General features: G+C 36.0%; 3 protein-coding genes and 1 non-coding gene across 5 annotated transcripts; 2 read left to right on the top strand and 2 right to left on the bottom strand.

The window, feature by feature from the left end:
* Positions 1 to 5167: 5167 nt before the first annotated feature.
* Positions 5168 to 13706, top strand: LOC132183410 (plasma membrane ATPase 1-like). The gene is made up of 21 exons (XM_059596839.1): positions 5168 to 5468; positions 5842 to 5961; positions 6283 to 6381; positions 6664 to 6801; positions 6972 to 7106; positions 7202 to 7381; positions 7904 to 8110; positions 8204 to 8323; positions 8405 to 8524; positions 8699 to 8821; positions 8906 to 9010; positions 9126 to 9270; positions 10475 to 10639; positions 10925 to 11163; positions 11600 to 11632; positions 11748 to 11829; positions 12089 to 12249; positions 12532 to 12717; positions 12815 to 12997; positions 13085 to 13263; positions 13427 to 13706. Exons 1-21 carry the CDS (start codon positions 5415 to 5417, stop codon positions 13521 to 13523), a joined length of 2871 nt encoding a protein of 956 aa, XP_059452822.1. The 5' UTR covers positions 5168 to 5414; the 3' UTR covers positions 13524 to 13706.
* Positions 13707 to 13769: 63 nt separating this feature from the next.
* On the bottom strand, positions 13770 to 14694 carry LOC132183411 (thioredoxin H2). The gene is made up of 3 exons (XM_059596840.1): positions 14433 to 14694; positions 14197 to 14319; positions 13770 to 14095 (listed from the first exon to the last, which is right to left on the bottom strand). Exons 1-3 carry the CDS (start codon positions 14577 to 14579, stop codon positions 13949 to 13951), a joined length of 417 nt encoding a protein of 138 aa, XP_059452823.1. The 5' UTR covers positions 14580 to 14694; the 3' UTR covers positions 13770 to 13948.
* Positions 14695 to 16125: 1431 nt separating this feature from the next.
* On the bottom strand, positions 16126 to 21274 carry LOC132181001 (uncharacterized). 2 transcript variants are annotated; one of them, XM_059594037.1, is made up of 10 exons: positions 20922 to 21274; positions 20765 to 20826; positions 19839 to 19982; positions 19558 to 19668; positions 19197 to 19401; positions 18372 to 18430; positions 17304 to 17356; positions 16985 to 17207; positions 16629 to 16737; positions 16126 to 16521 (listed from the first exon to the last, which is right to left on the bottom strand). In XM_059594037.1, the coding sequence occupies exons 1-10, from the start codon at positions 21250 to 21252 to the stop codon at positions 16259 to 16261; spliced, it is 1560 nt and encodes a 519-aa protein (XP_059450020.1). In that variant the 5' UTR covers positions 21253 to 21274; the 3' UTR covers positions 16126 to 16258. The 2 variants fall into 2 exon arrangements, with proteins under 2 accessions (XP_059450020.1, XP_059450021.1); XM_059594038.1 differs by having other exon boundaries at positions 20765 to 20839; positions 20922 to 21006.
* A 28-nt stretch (positions 21275 to 21302) lies between these two features.
* TRNAA-AGC (transfer RNA alanine (anticodon AGC)) lies at positions 21303 to 21375 on the top strand. Its single transcript has one exon. It is a non-coding gene; the product is annotated as a tRNA-Ala (tRNA).
* The last annotated feature ends 25 nt before the right edge of the window (positions 21376 to 21400 follow it).

Genomic DNA, 21400 nt, shown 5'->3' with positions numbered 1-21400 from the left:
AAATTAACCGTTACCGTTTAACCGGCCGTCTACCGGCTTCGACCGAACCGATATAAACCGTAGCCAATATGCCGATATCCTTATCGGTTAAAAAAAGTAAACCGGAATTCGGTCCGGTCCGGTCCGGTTAAGCGGTTCTTATCGGTTAACCGGTTAACCGATAAGAAACCGGAATTTTTTTTTTTATTTTTATTTTTATTTTTATTTTTTTAGTCCTAGTCCCAAAACGGCGCCGTTTAGTCTTTTAGAGAGGTTTCCAAATTCCCACAAGTGACACAGGTTTCCGAATTTGTGTAATGGTGTTGCCCATGACTTATTTTCCTTTTGCTAAGTGACTTTAATTAGTTAATATTTTGTTTATTATTCATTAATGAATTTTATTTTAATTTGGGTTTGGGTAGGTTTGATGTTTTTTTTTTAAGTGATGGCATTTGATGAGATTTCTTTGCCTTTGGTAAAAGCATTTTTCATTAACTAGTTTTGCTAGTCTAATTAGCATTCATTATGTTAATTAGTCAATTTGCTTTGGAAAAATGTATTTTATAATATTTAAAAAAAAAAAAAAAAAAAAAAATTGAAGTGGATCAATATAAAAAAGCTTCAATTTTTAGCCCCAAAAACAAATATTTGGGTCCCAACAAAAAGTATTTGGTCCCTAAAACAACTCATTTTTAATAAATTATTTTATCCCAACAAAAAGTATTTGGGCTCTCAAAAGTCAAAAAAACTCATTTTTGGTTTTTGGCCCAACAAAATAAATCAATATAAAGCTCTCGGTTAAATCGGTTAACCGGTTTAACCGGACCGTTTAACCTTGTACCGTTTTAACCGAAATTATCGGTTAAAATTCTTATTGGTTCGGTATCGGTTAATAAACCGTTTAACCGAAAATTATCGGTTAATAACCGATAAGGTCCTTAACCGGACCGTTTTGACCGATACCCAGGCCTAAGAATGTGCACTTGAGGCAGCAATGAGAGTGCCCCCAAAGGATTGCTTGGATGTCGCTTTAATATCACGTGGAACATAAAACAAACGTTTGTTTTCAATTGATGGTTAGACCAGTAGTTGGGAATGGGTACGTCTCCTCAAATTAACAAGAAAAGCAGAAGGAACTATAGCAATATAGAAGCAAAGAAAAAAAAAAAAAAAAAAAAACCCGTATTTGCTAAGCCAAAGCTTACGGTTATAATTTATAGGGTTAAATAACTTAAATGCGTAGTTAGTATATGTGGTTTAGTCTCGTTATCAAAAAGGGATTAGAGTTTTTAAAAGTGACAATATATATATTGAACAATAAATGTGACATACTTATTTCCAAACGACAAAGCCTAGAAGGCTCTCTATCATCTGGGGGTGGTTGAACCATCCACTCTACTCACCCCTAAACTATAGGGAACAATAAGTTAGAGGATGGTCTAACTACCGACGAAACCTTCTTTAGGAGTGGCGGGAGATACAATAACTCTCAAGTGGCAAAGAGCTCTCTCTAGTCTATCCTCTCACCTAACCCTATTTCTTTTTTTATTAAATGTCAAGTTAAAGTGACATTTTGTACACGTGACAACATTTTATTGGTCTTACATGACTTTTTATATACGTGGCAAAAATTTAATCGAAGTTTTCAAATGGTAGATAAATATTAAATAGGGATATCAAATTGAAAATTTATAAATTAGGTGTATCAATTTTATCATTTTTAAAACCTAAACATCTTTTTGATAAAAAAGCAAAACCCATGTATCAATTATATATTTAGCTCTAATTTCTGCCACGTCATAGGCGTGCTTACTGCTCAAGCACGCCGGAGTCCCCCTAATCACTGCTTGACATCCATATATGGTGGCCTTGGAAGCCTCATTTTCTAGGAGAAACCATGACAGCCCAATTCCACCTACATACAAATCAAACCAAGGGTCAAGAAGGAGAAGAAGAATAAGAAGAGAAAGAGGGAACAAGAAAAGAAAAAGGACAATCTTTATCTTCCCTCACGGACTCCCATGACATTTGTGTTGCTAAAGTTTGAATTCAAGGGGACTCTTCGACTTATCAAAAACAAAAGGGGGTGGGGAACTATTCTACTTTGAAGACAGGACCCTGCTTTTTCGGTGTCTTTAAGTAATCAAGTCAAAGATGATGTTATAATGAACACCAAATTGTTAGGCGAGGTTTGAACCAAAGTACGAGGGCTTATTGTAGTGGGCGGGTAGATAACAATCAAAAGTTTCTTTCATCACAAGTTCTTGTATTGGGGTTTTCATCATCTCCTCTCAATTTCAACGGTAGAAATGCACATGATTTGGTTGAGATAGACACGATGCTTACTAAATACTCTTTTTTTTTGGAATACCCAGATAAATTTTGTAGTGGTTGGTTAGATTACCTACTTCATATAGGTCAGAGTGGAGAATGGGGGATACGGATCGCATGTAATTTGGACAGTTTCAAAAAAAGAGTATATATGAGACCCATATCCCCTAAGCAACCCAACATCAACCCTGTTTGTAAGACTGCTCGAATTATCTACAATTCGGTCCATTTGAGAACGGTTTAAAAATCCCACTATTCTTGTAAAAGTACTAAGTTAGGTGATCAAGAGGTTGTTGGAATTGTTTAAAAATTTCAATATCCTCACAAAAGTACCAAGTTAGGTGATCAAACACTCCTATCTTTTCTCTACCAAGCCAGCATAGCGTGGCATTACCACTCTATTGTGTAGCATAATTAAGTCTGAAACCAAAGTTATAAAAGCGAAAGGTGGTTAATTTTATTACACTGAGAACATGCTTAGATCAGTTAGTCGTGATATTTTTAGTCATCGTAATTAAGTTGACGTCCGCACCAGTAACCAATAATAATTAAATATCGCAATTTTTCTTAAGTCAATAATGGAGAATTACAATCGAGTGCATCCTTTAACATATATTACAAACAATTAAGGTTGCCATCATCAAATTTTCCAAAATTGTTGAATTTATGTGTTTTATTTTATTTTATTTTATTTCCCTCTTTTTCATTCAATTTATAATGGTTTTCTTCACTTGTACACCAAAGGTGTCAGTTTGTATGGGTTTTTTTTTTTTTTTTTTCTTTTTTACACAATTTGGAATTCAGATCCCCTTCAACTGAGGAGAAATTGGAGATTCTCCAATTGTTAATCGTGACCCTTCATTTTAAATCCAATGGTCTATAAAATGCATGTTGCTTTTGTATAATCGAAGCATTAAGTGCTGGTTTTTATTTTACCGAGTTTTAAATGATTTTATAAACCATTGGATTTAAAATTAAGGGTCACGATTAACAATTGAAAATTTTCCAATTTCTCCCAAATTGAAGGGGATCCAGATTCCGCAATTTGTTGTTTAAATTGCACATAATTCTAAATTTTTTCACAGAAATAAAGGTTACATGATTGTTTGAGTTGCATACAATTAAAGCAATCAATTATAAAAAAAATTCATTTTTAAAAGAAATTACTTGTCTTGGAACTCCTTGTACCCAGAGATGTATAGTAGAACAAAGATTCTTTAGGTGATATTGATATAGAGCCCTGTATGCTTCTTGTTAAAGGAGATAAATGGTTATGAAAAATGATTGAAATTTTTAGTTTCTCTATTAAATTTATTTGGTATTATGAAATCAGCATTTGTCGCATAAGAAATGATGAATTTAATCATTTAATTTATATTTTAACAGTTTCTCTCACCTATTTAATTGAAATCATCGCTCTGTTAAGTTTTGTATAGGGGATATCGGATGATTTTCACTGAACGTAAGCCAAACTGTTCTTATAAAATCTAATTTTTTTTTTTAAAAAAAAAAAGGAAAATAGGATAAAAAGATCTAGGAAAGTTGGTGGCTCTGTATCATGGATATGTTAAACCCAAAATTTAGTGAAATACAAAGAAGGTGATAAAATAACAAAGATGTAAAAAATCATATTGTCCAAAACTCAATGATAGCAGCAACACATGAAATTGAGTCTCCATCCATAGCAAGACAAAAGCTCTCTGTCCTTCACCCACTCACCACTATGACATTTTTACTTGAGATTAATTGATCAAACAAATTCATATCTCATCTAATCCACCCGCATCATCAATGCACGCACAACCTACTTCCAGTGGAAACTTCCCAGCTGTTAAAAAGTCTAAAAAACCATCATTAATTTAGCCTATATATGAATGCTTTCCTCCTAGACCAAAAAAAGTTTGGCCTACTGCAAGTATATCTGTAATTTTGAGTTATTACCTTCATAACTACTTTGCTTTTAGATAATAAAAAAATTAATAAGGAAGAGGAAAATTGGAACATCTTCATACATTAAAGATGTATTTAAAATATTGGGATATTACAGTTTTTACTGCAATTCATTTTATAAACTCACTTGGTAGTATATTAATATTTTTTAAAAATCAAGCATCCAAATTTGACAGTTAAATTGAATTTGTTTTGTGGCTAATGACAACCTGATGTAGTAATTGTATAGAATTTGTGGACTATCATGTCAATTTATAAAGGATTTGTAGTGAAAAATTGTAAAGCGGTTGTTATGCATAGTTTGATGATTGAAAATATGTATTTCATGTGCTTACGGCTTACCACTAGCTGATGTGGTAAGCGGGTGCATTATCACATGAGTTTATAAAGAATTTGCAATAAAAATTAGTACTTTTTTTTTTTTTGGTTGACAAGTTCACACAAGAGTGGGGAAAGAAATACGAACTAATGACCTCCGTTTCATTAGACGTGGTACCAACCGATTGAACTACCTTCTAGGAACAATAAAAATTAGTACTTTGACATCACTTAGGAAAAAGTAATTGTTCTAAGGTTATTTTTATTCAGGGGCAAAATTGTCAAAATGGGGAGTGCCCCATTTTAAGACTAGGAGACACCTCTTTTTACAAGATGCTTGCATTGTATTTTTTTTTATTTTTTCATTTTCCATTCAAGCACTGGAAAATCACAATAATTATTGCATTAGTGGAATTCTCAGAAAATGAGTGTGTACCCGCCAAGTACATGATCTACTTCGAGCTGTTTATCCGCAGCAAAGGACAATCGTGCCCTAAAAAAACTGCCACTTTTAAGATTTTAAGAGAGAGAAAACAGAGGAACAGAGAGAAAATCCGTATGTTAAAAATTCTCAACTCAAGACAAAAACTACACATTTTTTCATTTGAGAGAGTGAGAGTGGAGTGTGTAGCATCTCTCTCATCTTTACTTGTATCAAAAGACCACTTTTTAAGAAAAAACAAAAGAACACGTTAACAGACAAACAGAGCAAGAGTAGTCCACAGAGGGATGACAGAGAGTGCTCTGCTTTGCCATTGATTTCTCGCGGGGGATTTCAATGCTCTTTTAATATCTCCTTTCATTCGCTGATGCACCAGTAAAACAAGAGGTTTGAGATGGATAACAAGGAGGAAGTTTTGGAGGCTGTGCTAAAAGAAGCCGTGGATTTGGTACCAAAACAGAGCAGCCTATCAGTCCCTTTTTTCTACAATTCTGAGAATTATTTTCTCTTTTTTGGGTGTTTTTGCTTTTGGATTTTGCGTTTTTAGTGATTTTCCTTTCTGGGTTTTTGGGTTTCTGGTAGGTTGGTGATGAATATGAACTCTATTTGGTGCTTTTTGTTGCTGGTTTTTTTTTTGGGTGTGTTTATGATGAATCCGTACTTTACATTATTATTTTTGTTTTTGTTTTTGTTTCTGTTTTGTTTTTGGTGTTACTGTGTTCTGGTTTTGGTTTTGGTTTTTATTTTATTTTTCTCTCTCTCTGGAGTCGTGCTTTTAGTTTTGCTTTGAGTTCGTAATGGAATTTGTATTTTTATTGTAGGAGAACGTACCGATTGAAGAGGTTTTCCAGACCTTGAGGTGCAACAAAGATGGTCTCACAACAGAGGCTGCGCGGGAGAGGTTGGCCATTTTTGGCTACAACAAGCTTGAGGAAAAGAAGGTACACTATACATTTTTTTTTTTTTTTAATCTGTTTGTTTCAACGGAAACTTTTTCCCGGAAAGAAATATGATACTCTTCTGGTGTGAAGAGAGTCAACATGAAGCTTCCAAGAACTTGGCTGAAAAATAAAATGATAAAATCTTTCCCTAGCCTTACTATGAGTTTTCAACAAGATTAATGGAAACTAAAAGGATTTTTTTTTTTTTGAATTATTTCTCGATGGATCAAACAGAGATCAAATTTCTTCTTAATTTGTTATCTCTTTGGGCTTTTGGTTGTTCTGACGTTTTCTGGTTGTTTTTGTATTTTGGGTTTACAGGAGAGTAAGTTCTTGAAGTTCTTAGGCTTTATGTGGAATCCTCTCTCTTGGGTCATGGAAGCCGCAGCTATCATGGCAATTGCGCTTGCCAATGGAGGAGTAAGTTTTTTTTTTCCTCTACTAAGGATTTTTCTGTCACAGCTCAGAAAGAGAGGGAAGAAAAGGAAGTTGAGCTTTCCATGCTTATATTGATGTTCTTATGGTTTCTTAGAAACTAACAAAAAAATTGTTTGTATAGGGTTTAGTTGATTCGAAGTTTGTTTTCTCATGTCCCAGATACAGAATATTTATATTATTTTTTTCTAGTTCTTTCCTGCATTTTGTCATCAGCCAGGGAATTTTCACTGTCTGTAGCTTCATACTGACATCATATTTTTGCAGGGAAAACCTCCTGATTGGCAAGATTTTGTTGGGATTATTGTTCTGCTATTCATCAATTCAACTATAAGTTTTATAGAGGAGAACAATGCCGGTAATGCTGCTGCTGCTCTCATGGCTCGTCTTGCACCAAAAGCCAAGGTATTAGTTGGAAAAGTGAAGGTCTTTCCTTATCTATATGATTGCGGTGATGTTGTGCTATGAGTTAACTTTTGATTTGATGTAAATCTGAGTTACGGGTACAATGCTATGGTTTATTGATGCATTTCTTGTCTCTTGTGATTATATAATCTGTATTGTTATTATTTTAGGTTCTTAGAGATGGGAGGTGGACTGAGGAGGACGCAGCTATTCTTGTTCCTGGTGATATAATTAGTGTTAAGCTTGGGGACATTATTCCTGCAGATGCTCGCCTTCTCGATGGTGATCCCTTGAAAATTGACCAGGTGATTTTGTAACCTTTGTTGTTCTATTTGCTGAATTTAGGTCACTTTGGTTAACTGGAGCTGACTGACTTATCTTTAGTATTTGGACTTTTCAGTCTGCACTTACAGGGGAGTCACTTCCCGTGACAAAAGGCCCTGGTGATAGTGTTTATTCAGGTTCTACATGCAAACAAGGAGAGATTGAAGCCGTGGTCATCGCTACTGGTGTTCATACCTTCTTTGGCAAGGCTGCTCACCTTGTGGATTCCACGAATCAAGTGGGGCACTTTCAAAAGGTAAATAGACGAAAATTCCTTTATTTAGACAATAACTACATGAAAGATAATAAAATACAGATTTGATAGGCAAAAGAAAATGGAAAACAAGCTAATGCAAGAATGGGAATCAAGTTGAATTCATAGGAGGGAATTGGTGGAGACCACTATGGGCATGAATCTTACATGATAGAGAAGCACATAAGATATATGGAATTAGCATTGCTGTTTATGCCACTGAGTTGTTTCTTTGATACCATTCATAAGCTTCTTTATGTTTCATATAAGTAACTGCCTTAATAAATCATTGACAATTTTTTTTTTTTTTTAACTTTTTGGGCAAAAGGTAATTCTTGGTTTGCTTTCAACTTGTGATCAAAAGTTTATTTATGTGACTGATAACTATGGCTGGCCCTGCACGCACAAGAACATGTTTACCTACAATTTATAACCGGTGTTGCCCATTTTTATCCTGCCTCGATTAGATTAATTCTTACTATTTGCAACTGTATGTGAGTAAATTTTTTTGTACTTGCTTAATAGGTCTTGACTGCTATTGGAAATTTCTGTATATGTTCAATTGCTGTGGGGATGATAGTAGAGATCATTGTCATGTATCCAATTCAACACCGGAAATACCGTCCAGGAATTGACAATCTGCTGGTGCTTCTTATTGGAGGAATTCCCATTGCCATGCCCACAGTTTTATCTGTGACAATGGCAATTGGATCCCATCGTTTGGCTGTGCAGGTTGATTATATTAGAGGTGTAATTTCATTTACTAACTGATCACAGTTTGTTAGTTAACAGTATATATGTGCTATTGTTTAATAATTATTGCAGGGAGCTATAACTAAAAGAATGACAGCAATAGAAGAAATGGCAGGGATGGATGTGCTTTGTAGTGACAAAACTGGGACTCTGACACTGAACAAGCTTTCGGTTGACAAGAATCTTATAGAGGTTGGTTAATGGTTGGTCGAGTTCGTGGTTGCATTTTAACTCTCTTAGTTGTTGTGCTGTTCCAACGTTCTGTTTGTATAGGTCTTTGCAAAGGGAGTAGACGCAGATACTGTTGTTCTGATGGCAGCTCGAGCATCCCGAATGGAAAATCAAGATGCAATAGACGCAGCTATAGTTGGAATGTTGGGTGATCCAAAGGAGGTATATATCAATTAATTATAGGATTTCTCTTGTACATTGGGTTAAAATAGCAACGATGGATGTTTTCTGCCTATCTTTATTATGTGAGCTAACGCATATAGGTGGACTTTTCTAAACTATTTTTTTTAACTTTATTTATTATGTTTCTTTGCTTCTGCTATTGACTGCAAAAAGGCTCGAGTTGGTATACAAGAGGTTCACTTCCTTCCATTCAACCCAACTGATAAGCGAACAGCTCTAACATACATTGACAGTGAAGGCAAAATGCATAGGGTCAGCAAGGGTGCACCAGAGCAGGTTAGATTATCCACAACTATTTTATGTACTTTGATGCTTCTGGAATTCTATTGAAGTAATTTACGCCTGTGTTTCTATTACTAGATTTTGAATCTTGTACCCAATAAGTCAGAGATAGAACGTAGAGTCCATGCTGTGATTGATAAGCTTGCAGAGAGAGGATTACGTTCTCTTTCAGTAGCATACCAGGTATTCTATCATCCATGTCGTTGTTTCCTGGCTATATTTTCAATTCACTTCTAATGCATGTTTTTCGTGTAATAATTCATGATCGTATTGGCAAGTTTCATTTTTTAATGTGCAGGAAGTTCCTGAGGGAAGGAAGGAGAGCCAAGGAGGCCCATGGCAATTTATTGGTGTCATGCCCCTGTTTGACCCGCCTAGACATGATAGTGCAGAGACAATAAGAAGGGCATTGAATCTTGGAGTAAATGTTAAAATGATCACAGGTGTGTGTCCTTTAAATAACAATATGAAATGACTGCTATTTTTTATTTGTATGCATAGTCAATGCTTTGGCACCTTTGATGCCTGGTACATATTGCAGCTATAATAAGGCTTTACCAGTGAAATATACCAGAGGATTTAATGAGGCAGTGTGATGACATGTTTTACATCTTGGGTAAAAGTTCTATATAACAGCATTGCAAAACTGTATAAGAAGGATATTCATGATAAGTTATCTTTTTCATTTTGAACTATTAGGTGTCTAATATCTATCACTTTGTAATTATTCTACAAAGAACTCCACATTATTAATTTAAGCCAAAAAGATAATTCGCAGACTTAGTACAAGTGATTTGAGTTTTATTACATGTTGCATGTGGCTTTTTTTGTAGATAGCATCCTGGACATCCCTTTGCTTTTTATGAGATGTAACATGATTCTTGTTAAATTATCATTTATCCAAAAAATGTAAGTTAATAGGAAATGATGAATTTAACATTCTCCCTTACTTGTGGGCTCAAACTCCACCGCAATAAGTTAGGTCAACTCATTGAATATTTAATTGAAATGAGAGGTGAATTACGGAGAAAGTTCAAACTCAAGACCTATGTTGTGTTACCTTGCAAAGGCTCAAACTCCACCACAATAAGTTAAGCCTAACTCGTAGATTATTAATTGAAATGGAGGGTGAATTACCGAAATAGAGTTCGAACTCAAGACCTATGCTTGTTATCATGTTAAATTACCAATTATCTCAAAACTTAAATTAATAGAAAATAGTAAATTTAATCATTTAATTAATATTCTAACAATCCTACATTATACTATAATGATAGTAATTAACACCAGTTCTATTTCAGTTACTTTTCCCCTCTTTTAATAGCAAAAGGGTGAACTTCAGGTTTGAATGCTAATAAGGGTGTTTATAGTATGTGTTGTACAGCTTAATTGACATTGTTGTTTCCTTGCTTTTACATAAAATGATATGTGGTTGTAACTCAGATGCTTCTAGCTTTACGTGATCAATCCACTCCGTGATGCTTATAAATGGGAATCATCTTTTTGAACAAAATACATTATTCTTCTGGCATGTGGAAATTACAATGTCATCTACCATAGTCTTTCACTTTCAGTCTTGTTCATTTGACTATTTTATCATTATTTGGTCAATATCCCATCTGCTTTACTCTTTTCAATGTCCATTAGGTGATCAACTAGCAATAGCCAAGGAAACAGGACGTCGCCTGGGAATGGGAACCAACATGTACCCGTCCTCTGCATTGCTTGGACAGAATAAAGACCACTCAATTGCTGCTTTGCCGGTTGATGATCTGATTGAAAAAGCTGATGGGTTTGCTGGCGTTTTCCCTGGTACTACAATTTATTTATTTTTTGGTTATTTGCCTATTTCTGAATTACAATGGATAACATATCACTAAGCCTAGTCCAAATTCTATTGCACCCAATTTAGCAACTAGTACCAGGATGCTGGATCCCCTAAACTCTTCCGGGGAGACGGCTAGATTCGATTCAGTCATGCTGGTAACTTGTATAAATTGTTAACAAGAACTCTGTATGGCTTTTGTTGGATATTCAGAGCACATTTCTTCTATTGTCCTTGTTTATCTGACTGCAGTCAATTATTTGTTGGTACAGAGCACAAATATGAGATTGTAAAACGTTTGCAAGCTAGGAAGCATATCTGTGGAATGACTGGTGATGGAGTTAATGATGCTCCAGCTCTTAAAAAGGCTGACATTGGCATTGCTGTTGCTGATGCAACTGATGCAGCTCGCAGTGCTTCTGACATTGTTCTTACAGAACCTGGTCTTAGTGTTATTATTAGTGCCGTCCTGACTAGTCGGGCAATATTCCAGAGGATGAAAAATTACACGGTGAGCATGCGCTTTGATCTTTGGAAAGTTTTGATATAATGTTCATAATCTATGAGATAATGGGTGGTTTTTCTGTTGACACATTTATTATGTCCAAGTTAACTCAAGAAACAAATGGGGATCCAGAATGTGGGATTTAATCTTTTCAGATCAGACAGCTCGGTTCTTGGCAATGCCTGGTTGTGGAAGAAAGCGATTGATCCAGATAGGATTCACCCTGTGTTATTCATGTTTCTGGATAGGAGAGAAGAACCTTTTTTTTTTTTTTTTTTTCATTTTGTAGGAAGCCCTATTGCATACAAATGGCAGCATTTCCCTCAGGAATATCCAACAATTAGTAGTATTACTGATACCAATCATAACAATTGTAATTATAGGAGTTATTATGGTTTTAATGATATCGTTCGTTAAATTATTGATTTATTTCTTGTTGCAGATTTATGCAGTTTCCATTACAATCCGTATTGTGGTAAGTAATTTTGTGTTGGCTACAAGATATTGTATTTTGAAAATGTTGTTAATCACTTCCTGTCCTTTTAGCCATCTGACTTGGTTTTCATCCTATTTGATTTCTCTTGTGACAGTTAGGATTTATGTTACTTGCTCTCATATGGCAGTTCGACTTCCCACCATTCATGGTGCTGATTATTGCTGTCCTTAATGATGGTTTGTTACTTTTTTGACCTCGCTCTGATTTTCTTATTTTATCTAACTAGCATAGGACTTTTTTTGGTTTCTTCATTACTGAATGATTAAATAATCAGAATCATCAGATAAACATATTGTTTCCTATCTCTCCACAGCATTCACTTAACATTAATTCTCCTAGCAGAGAGAGAGAGAGAGAGAGAGAGAGAGAGAATCACATGGATTCCTTTTCTTTATGGTGGGGAGTTTGCCACTTACGAGATCTATGGCTTGCCAGGCACCATTATGACAATATCGAAGGACAGGGTTAAGCCTTCTCCACTGCCAGATAGCTGGAAGTTAGCAGAGATCTTTGCAACTGGAATCATTCTTGGTGGTTATTTGGCTATGATGACAGTGATCTTCTTTTGGGCAGCATACAAGACAGACTTCTTCCCTGTAAGACTTATTATCTTTTTGTTAAATGATCACCAAATTTATGAATTTCATGGCTGAGATCTTTCAATCAAACCCAATTTCATCTCCTACCATCATCTTCATCATCATCATCCAAGTACTATATGCAACTGAGGGCTTATTTGCATAAATTGTTTTTTTTTTTTGCTTTCTCCTTACCTTGACTACTTGTTATAGCTGTCCATTTTTCTGTATCATTTATGAGTGAGTAGGAGTTGCTTGGTACCCATTTACTTGAATTGAGTTGTATTATGCCATATACAGCGTACATTTGGGGTTTCAAGCCTTCAGGAAAAGGACAGGGATGACATTAGGAAGCTTGCCTCAGCAGTGTATCTGCAAGTGAGTACTATCAGCCAGGCTCTCATATTCGTGACACGGTCCCGGAATTGGTCTTTTGTCGAGCGTCCTGGCTTTTTACTTGTAGCAGCTTTTGTTATTGCTCAGCTGGTGGGTGAACTGCTGATTTTTCCTTGCATTTTGTGATTTTATCTACTGATTTATGGCGATATCAATGACCTATCTATCAATTTTGTTGTGTGTTCAGGTTGCCACCATGATTGCAGTCTATGCGAACTCCAGCTTTGCTGCAATCGAAGGGATTGGATGGGGTTGGGCTGGTGTTATTTGGCTCTATAACCTCATCTTTTATTTCCCACTTGATTTTATCAAGTTCTTTACTCGATATGCCCTGAGTGGGAGGGCTTGGGATCTTGTTATTGAGCAAAGGGTACGACGTACGGCACTGTTTCATTAGCTTAAGTTGTTTAGAAGAGCTCCTCCATGACTCTTTTGGGTTGAATTCTCTGTTCTGCAGATTGCCTTCACAAGGAAAAAGGATTTCGGGAAGGAAGCACGTGAGCTTCAATGGGCACGTGCACAAAGGACACTTCATGGTTTGCACCCACCTGAATCCAACATGTTCAGCGAGCGCACAACTCACTCAGAATTTAATCAGATGGCAGAAGATGCAAAAAGACGAGCTGAGATTGCCAGGTACACAAATTTTCATCGTTGCTGCAAGTAGTTTTTTGCTACTTTATTGAGACTGCATTTGAAATCTTCATATTGAGCTTAAGAGGAAGACGAATGCTATTTTAGAGTTGAATCCTGGTGGAAAGAGTGCATTTTGATGGATATGTTTTCTTGTTTCTTGCAGACTGAGAGAGCTGACTACACTGAAAGGCCATGTCGAGTCGGTGGTGAGACTTAAGGGCCTTGACATTGACACAATTCAGCAAGCATACACAGTCTGAAAGATCACAAGTTTCTTCGATTCCCCATGGTACATAAATATAGTGTTCAAATTAACGAGATTTAGTTTATCATCCTAATGTATAAAACATAACCCACCTACATTTATATGTTTATATATCTGTGGCTCAATGTAATACACAGCTTCATTGTAATTTGGGATGAGAAACTCTGGTTGAGATTTACCATCAAATGATACATATATATATATATATATATATATATATATAATGAAACTGAGAAACCCATGGAAAAAACTATAGATATATAATCATAATAAGAAATGTTCATTATTTTCTCACTAAATTGATCAAACCCATCATCATCTTCATTATCAACATCGTGATAACTAGAATGGAATTGGAATTTATGGAAAAATGAGAGGCACAAACTGAATGAAAGAAATAAAGCAAATATATCAGAATAATCAAGAAGAGGCCTGGAAAGCTCTGTGCTTCTCAATCTTCTTCTCAAGCTCATCCTTCTTGGCCCCAACCACCCTGTCCACCTCCTTCCCATTCTTCACCAACACAAACGTGGGCATCGCCTGCACCTGAAACTCCTGCGCGACATCCTACGAAATTTCGCAGAAACCCAAAAACAAAGTCAACAATCACATACAAACCCAGAGAGATTTGCCGACGAATAATAAGAATCAGAAGAGAGAATACGCACAGGTAATTCATCGACGTCGATCTTGGCGAAGACGACGTCGGAGAACTTGGAGGCCATGCCGTGCACGGCGGGCTCCATGAACTTGCAGGGCCCACACCAGGCAGCGGCGAAATCGATCACCGTCTTTGCTCCATGCAACAGAGAAAAGGGAAACGAATTAATCCCTACCTAACACCATCTTAACTCTTAAGGAAGACTAGAAAGGTTATAGAGAGTGTAATAGCAAGTAATTTTACGAGTTGGGAGGAGTCTTTGGCGCTGTTGAAGTGGAGCTGCCATCTGGCGGAGGAGTGGAACGACAGGATCCCAGAACCCTCCGATGCCGACGGAGCCGCCTCGTTCGTTGCGCCCGCCCCAAGCAAGCTTGAGAGGAAAGATCCCATTCTCTGTCTCTCTCTGTGTCTTTTGCGTTGAGTCTTGAGAGGAATTTATGGAGTATTGGCTTGGGAAATAAGTGATCTCTGATTCTCTTTGCTCGGACCTCGTGACCATCGGCACTTGTGGGTAACAATGTTGCTGACGAAAAAAATAAAAAATAAAAAATTTAGGCTAAATTATTGTATTCACAATTCTCGTGGTATCCTCCGTGACAAAATTATCTTTATATATACTTTCACTTTTTTCATAGGTCTAAGTAGATTAAATTCTCTTCTCAAAAAAAAAAAAAAAAATTAATAAATTAAATTAAATTAAATTCTAATAAAAATTCATCATATATTCAATGATAATTTTAAAAGTCACCTATGAATATGAAGAAGTAGGTTAGAAAAAGTTTGAGTGTATATATTAATTAGCATTATTCTTTTTTTAGATGTAGTGCTTATAAAAAAATTTATTTACCTTCTTGCAAATTAAAATTTTCAAAAAAAACCCAAGGCTTTTTTCATTAATTTTTTCTTTTTAATTTGTTTTATTTCAGAGTAAAATTATCTCCACATATAATACATAGATCTGGATCTTTCGTTATTCGAGAATTATAACATAAACGGTAAAAGGAGATCCTTTGCCCGAGTAAGGCTCCCATGTCTAGATGGGCTCTTTATATGGTGGCTCTCTCTTGCTCGAACAAGAGAGCTCTTCTCATATATCCATACTCATAAAGAAAGAACTAAGGTAATAACAAAAATCTCCAATTACAGGAATTCCCATGCATAATACACTCAATTTTGCAATTGGAAGAGGGTGTAGATATGCAGTTGCGCTAAAGTCAAAGACTATGTCTAAGACTATGGCCATCGCTTCTCCATCTAATAACCTTTGTAGGCAATTTGCATTTCGTATTTAGGCTACTTCAATGTTTAAGCACTAGCAGCAGATGTTCTATATGACATTCTCTTTATTTTGATTAAGAAAAATTTCAAAAAAAATCACAAAAAATTTACTTACATCAAACTCGCTACATTTAACCAACCTTCAAGGGGTTGCTACAGTGTTTCCTAATGTGTAGAAAACCAAAAGTGGTTCCCTATACATTATTTTAATATAAATATTTCTCTTTCATCTTTGTCTTTAATTGGGGATTATGTTGAAATTTTGTGAAAAAAGTGAAGGTATATAAGGAACTTGTATTTTGTAAAGAAATAATATTTTAGTGATATAAGGAAAGGTAAAAGAAGCTATTGTGAAATATATTTTCATAGAGAAGCAAAAAGTAGTTTTGTGCTTTAAACTTAGGAAAAATCAAAAGGAAACTGCTGCTAGTGCTCTAAGAGAACGTTTAAGCACGAGAAATTATACATACACATCTCCTATTCCACTCATATATTATTGGGCTGATGTAATATTGCCCATCCTTACTTGAATTTTTTTTTTTTTTTTTTTTTTTAATAAAGACTGATTCAAAAACTGATGAGCACTGTCACATCAGTCTTAATATAACAGTTGAATAGAAGATGAGTATGTAAACATTACTCATTTGAGCACCCCTCAAAAATTTGAAGATGGTGGTTTTTTCTGTTAACCTTTATGTCTAACAACCAACAGGTAAAACTGAAGGAAGTTCATAAATTTCTAACGTACATAGAAGACAACAAATGGTCAAATGCCACGTTATACCAGACCCTTACTTAAATGGAACCGGAACACCCTGCCTTTTGTTCACAATAGCCATTGCCAAATACCGGGTACCCATTCCAATAGGCACCTGTTCATCAGGTCCCTCCCAGAAGGGGGCTTCACCTTCGCCTACCAGACGCCAGTATCCCGTTCTGAGGGACTCGGCTTGTTCGTCTGTGCAGTTCTGAAGAAGAGCTTCCACTCGGAAATTTATCCCAAGAGAACCAAGAAACTGAGACTGAGTAATTGGGCCATGGATAGACACATCGCCTGTAAAACGTTGAAATACTCAAATTTATGTACATTTTTGCTTTTACTTCTATATTCAGAGAAGAAAAACAAAAGGAAGATACAGCTAGCACAATGGGGACATGCACCTGAAGCTTCCTCAGCAGAGTGCCGGATGGAAGCAAAGTCAACATATGCACTGAGATCAGCGGATCCAGGATCATCCAGAATGTTGACAAATTTATGTTGTCTAATCGCCTGCAGATATGTGGTATTGGGAAGAAGATAAAATGTGAGAAAAAAAGGAATAGAAAAGTATATATAGGTAGAGATGTTCTAGCGTTACATGGTTAGCTAGATAACTATCGAGAGACCAAACATCAAGAAGAATTCATCCTCAGATATAATGAAAACAGTACCATAAAACTAAAAACAGCAACATGAAGAATCATCCCTCGACATAATGAAACCAGCACCATAAAACTAAAACAGCAAGGAAACAAACCTGCAGACTATCTGAGACTACTGCATCCATTCCATAATCAATTATAAGAGCCCCTCCTCCATCAGAACCTATTCTCTTAGCAATAGTTTGAGTCAACTCCGTTGCCTTGGGGCAAACCTCAATGTGATCAAGCTTTGCTATCTCTTCAGTCGCAGCCCATTTAGAGCGCTCCATTAGATAGAGTTTTGCAGGCGTAGGCTGTGGAGATAGAACAAAACGAAACCTGACCGATATTTTACAAAAAGTATCAAATAACTAAATGCTTTACCAATTGCACATGCAGAGAGACTAATTGTCAGGTTAAGTTCTAGATCCTTACGATGAATCCTCTGCCAAATCAACCATCTTCTCACACCAGCCATGAGAAACCCTCTGCATACAAGAGTAATGCAGGATGAGAGATAGTTGAAGCATGTGCTCGCCAATGACAAGATACAACAAAGAGTTTACTAGTATACAGTAAGTTTGCTTAATCTGAAAGTTTACTGATATAAAGCCTAATAGGTTGGTGAGGATAGTGTGAAAATATTGTATTGGAAACTTTTGAAAAAATAATTTTTGCAGCTACTTGGGAGGCCATCCGGTACTTTGCCTAGAGTCAATTGGCGGCTATCCAAAATAAATAGTCAGGTTGTTTTCCTCTGCTTGCAATTTATTCGCTGCAGATTAATAGCTAGTTTGTACCTTGGTACTTGTTACTTACACAAAGAAACCCATCCATCAAATACCTCTACTCTGAAGATGGAAATCTTTATCTCCGCAACATATATAAATGGTCTCATACACATGAATATATGTCCCTTGACATCTTCCATATGCAGAAGCTATTTTGGAGTTCATGTTACTCTCATCAAATTTCCACTTCACCCAGTGTAGGGGATTACTGAGAGCATACAGCAAGTTGTTGTCTTAGTTTTGCACGGCCTAAATCTATACGCTATTATGCTATCAGTAGAAAATTTGAACTATCGGTTATGAATGACTACATTGTTACTTAAAAAAATGGAGATCACACAATAGCCCATTGTTGAATCAAATCTTTCAGAATGATTTAAATAATATGTAGTGAACTAAAAAGAGGAATCTTATATGAAACATAATAACAGGCACTAAACAAGCAAGATTCAAGCAGAAATGAGAATGTGGGACAAAATGAAACCAGAAAAAGTCAAGGAGCTGCAAATGTTTTATGAAAGTATGATATAGCGCTAGAAAATTCAATATTGACGAAGGAATTTTATAAAACCAAAAAGTATATCTTTCATTTATATGCAAATAACAGCTTTCATAAGTTTTCAGTCATTCGTGGTCCTTATAGTTACATCTAAAAAAAAAAAAAACTGCACCCAATCAGCCAGAACTACAAACTCAAATTAACCAGACAAACCTGAAATTGATGAACTGGTAAAGCATCATAAAACTCATGGGCAATGACGATTGTAGGCACTGGAATTTATGAAAGAAGAGAGAAAAGTTGGTAAGGAAGGGAAGAAAACAAACTAACACATTTTAAACTATTAAAGCACAGGAAAATATAGCGCAGTTCTAATAATATCTCCAAGATCAAAATCAGAAGAACAAAATGATAAGGTATGTTCAACTGCAAAACTTCTCCAGTATGTTAATTACATTCAGCGTTTCACAAATATTAAACCTGGTAATTGTAAATCACTATCATGTTAGAATTGCTTTTAGCATACTATGATACCTTTCTTGCTGTCAAATCAAGCATTTTGCACGCACCAATCACAATTTTTAAGGATTCATAGAGTTGATAGTAAAACACAAGCCTCTAAATATCTGACTAAATAACATAACCTCCAATTCTCTCTTCGCTTAGTATTATTGCAATTGCAGTACAAAACCTATAAAAAGGACAACATAAGGTAATAACATCATGTATAGCAAGCAACTAAGAAAAACATATGCATAGGATGATCTCATGCATATCTAGTTCATGTCCTCGTATATTGTCCTATGAGATTACCCAAAAAAAAAAGTTTTGTCTAGGGACAGAAAATAATATTTAGAGAAAACTGTTTATGCATGCGCAAGCATGTGTATGTGGAGAGATAGAGAGAGAGCACAGGTTACACATCATTTTACTCAATCTCCAGAGGAACATGTATATATAAGAATCTGCCATCCTACTTGAACATTATTGTGCACATCTGCTTGTTTTCATTGGTAAAATCAATAAGATATTCCATACATCCTGAAGGAATCTGCTCCAATGCAGCATGCCATGTCACAGGAGTTCCAGCCAATGTGCTGACAGCCCTTTTGTTCATCTTGTCATCCATATTATCTTCATACTTGCATTTCAAGTTGCTGTGCTGAAGCTTCTGTAGTGTTGGGCTACATTCTACCATATGAATGTGCAATGACTCGGTGAAGTTCTTAAACTTAGAAGCCCCCTACAATAAAAGCTACAGTTCTTAAACTAAACATGAACCCAACCACATTCACTAACTAATAAAAGAGTGAAGAAGTAAAGGTGAACTATTATTCTTATTTTCAGAATTAAATTGAAAATCCAAAATAGATGCATGATGAGGAATATGGTCTCATACACGAAGAAGATCTGCCATGAGAGTTCCTCGTCCTGGACCCAGCTCGACAAGGTTCACCTTATTTGGTTGTCCCATTTGCTCCCACAGACACATGGCCCAAACACCAACCATCTAAAGTTATATAAGCAGGACGTGAGAAGTCATTCTTCTTGATTGCAAATCTTCAAAAATCGAAGCAACTTAGATAATAATGCTCTTCGGTTTAATGAGTCCTAGAAATTTCTTATAAAATTACGAAGAGAAATGAGTAGCAACTGAGAGTTTCTTAGCAACCAAATTACCTCCCCATACATCTGGCTTACTTCAGGAGAGGTTATAAAATCACCCTCTGCTCCAAACACATCCCGATTAATGTAGAACCCAGCTTTAGGATTTGTCAAAACTTCCTCCATATACTCAGCAACTGAGATTGGCCCACCACGGAACTGACAACACAAAAGTAATATGCAATAAGATTAGAAGTACAAGCAAATTCCAATGTCTAAATTGATAGATTATGACACATTTAAATCCCAAGTGGAAATGATGCAGCCTCATTTTTTACTGAAAATGATCAAGCAGGATGTGCCTAACATTAACAAATGGAAGTTCCCACAGGGATGGCAGGAAACTATAGTTTTATATGATTGCGCTATAATATTCACAAAAGTTCTACCTACAACTTCACAATGAACTCATAACATATGAGTTTTTTTGTTTGCCATCCACCATATCCATTTCATGTTCATGACTAGAGCATCCCTTCTGGTCAAAATTTTGTTTCTTATGCATAGCACCAACATACCATATCAAAGTGTCATACCAATATCTAAACTCCAAATTTTGCTATAAAAAATCAAAGTGCAACAAATTTTGCTGTTCAGTTTCTTTTCTTCTATTCAACGAGTGTATAGCAACCAAATGGGCAATGAGATACAAATCAAAATATAACAAAGCTACACTCAAAATGATTAACCAATGGGACAGTTACCTCACCTATTCCTTTATTTCGAATAAAAAAATTGAACATTATAACCCCATTAGTCCCAAAGTAACAAACCTACCTCAATGAGTATTGAATTTCATTGAGAGACACTACCAATCCAGAAAACATATGAAATTTCCGCATAGTACACCAGGATCTCCAACGTTCAAACAGACACACCACGAAAACCAATATTTACACCACCATAAAGGAACATACGAAATAAATAAATGAATTGCGAACCTTGATGATGCTTTTGAGGTGCTTGATGAGCTCGGAGTCCGAAGAAGGCGCATGAGAATGCTCTGCCATTCAAACCTTACTTAAGCAAAGAACAAAATCTAAGAAAAAAAAAATAGAGAATGCCTTCTCATTGAGCTTACACTACAAAAGCATTTACCGGGTGGATTGTAGAGTCCAGAGCGGTCGACGGAGATTGCGGCGCTGGGTGGAGAAGTGGTCTGGTTTGCATCGTCCTCTACGTGTTCGACTAAAGAACTGTTTGGGATTTGTGACGACGAAGAAGAGGAAAAGGAACGTGTTATAGAAGGCGAAGGAGCTGGAGGTGGTGATACTGGTGCGGAGAGTTGTGGAGCAAAGTAGCAGGCATTGGGTAGCCGACGATAACAAGTGGCAGATTGTAGAAGCAAACGTCTCAGCATTTCGTGATTACGGTGATAAGTGATCTCTGTCCTAACGACTTTCGACGAGCAAGAGAAGGCAATATACATTTACTAAATATTTATTTGATATATAAAGATCTCAGGTGCTTGGGCATGGCGGGGATGTAGCTCAGATGGTAGAGCGCTCGCTTAGCATGCGAGAGGTACGGGGATCGATACCCCGCATCTCCAATTTTTTTTTGGTTTTTGGATTTTT

Source organism: Corylus avellana, chromosome ca5 (genome assembly GCF_901000735.1).
Source record: "Corylus avellana chromosome ca5, CavTom2PMs-1.0".
NCBI lineage: Eukaryota > Viridiplantae > Streptophyta > Magnoliopsida > Fagales > Betulaceae > Corylus > Corylus avellana.
Note: the sequence above shows the minus strand (reverse complement) of the source record. Positions and strands in the feature narration are given on the sequence as shown.

Excerpts from the sequence above, each read along its gene's own strand:
- LOC132183410 (XM_059596839.1), top strand. The coding sequence starts at position 5,415 with ATGGATAACAAGGAGGAAGTTTTGGAGGCTGTGCTAAAAGAAGCCGTG. Across the intron at positions 5,962-6,282 it reads ACAAGCTTGAGGAAAAGAAG|GAGAGTAAGTTCTTGAAGTT; the intron begins GTACACTATACA and ends TTGGGTTTACAG. Across the intron at positions 8,822-8,905 it reads GCAAGGGTGCACCAGAGCAG|ATTTTGAATCTTGTACCCAA; the intron begins GTTAGATTATCC and ends TTCTATTACTAG.
- LOC132183411 (XM_059596840.1), bottom strand. The coding sequence starts at position 14,579 with ATGGGATCTTTCCTCTCAAGCTTGCTTGGGGCGGGCGCAACGAACGAG. Across the intron at positions 14,320-14,432 it reads CCAAAGACTCCTCCCAACTC|ACGGTGATCGATTTCGCCGC; the intron begins GTAAAATTACTT and ends CATGGAGCAAAG. Across the intron at positions 14,096-14,196 it reads TCGACGTCGATGAATTACCT|GATGTCGCGCAGGAGTTTCA; the intron begins GTGCGTATTCTC and ends GAAATTTCGTAG.
- LOC132181001 (XM_059594037.1), bottom strand. The coding sequence starts at position 21,252 with ATGTATATTGCCTTCTCTTGCTCGTCGAAAGTCGTTAGGACAGAGATC. Across the intron at positions 19,983-20,764 it reads ACCTCAAAAGCATCATCAAG|TTCCGTGGTGGGCCAATCTC; the intron begins GTTCGCAATTCA and ends TTGTGTTGTCAG. Across the intron at positions 18,431-19,196 it reads GGAGCAGATTCCTTCAGGAT|TGCCTACAATCGTCATTGCC; the intron begins GTATGGAATATC and ends CATAAATTCCAG.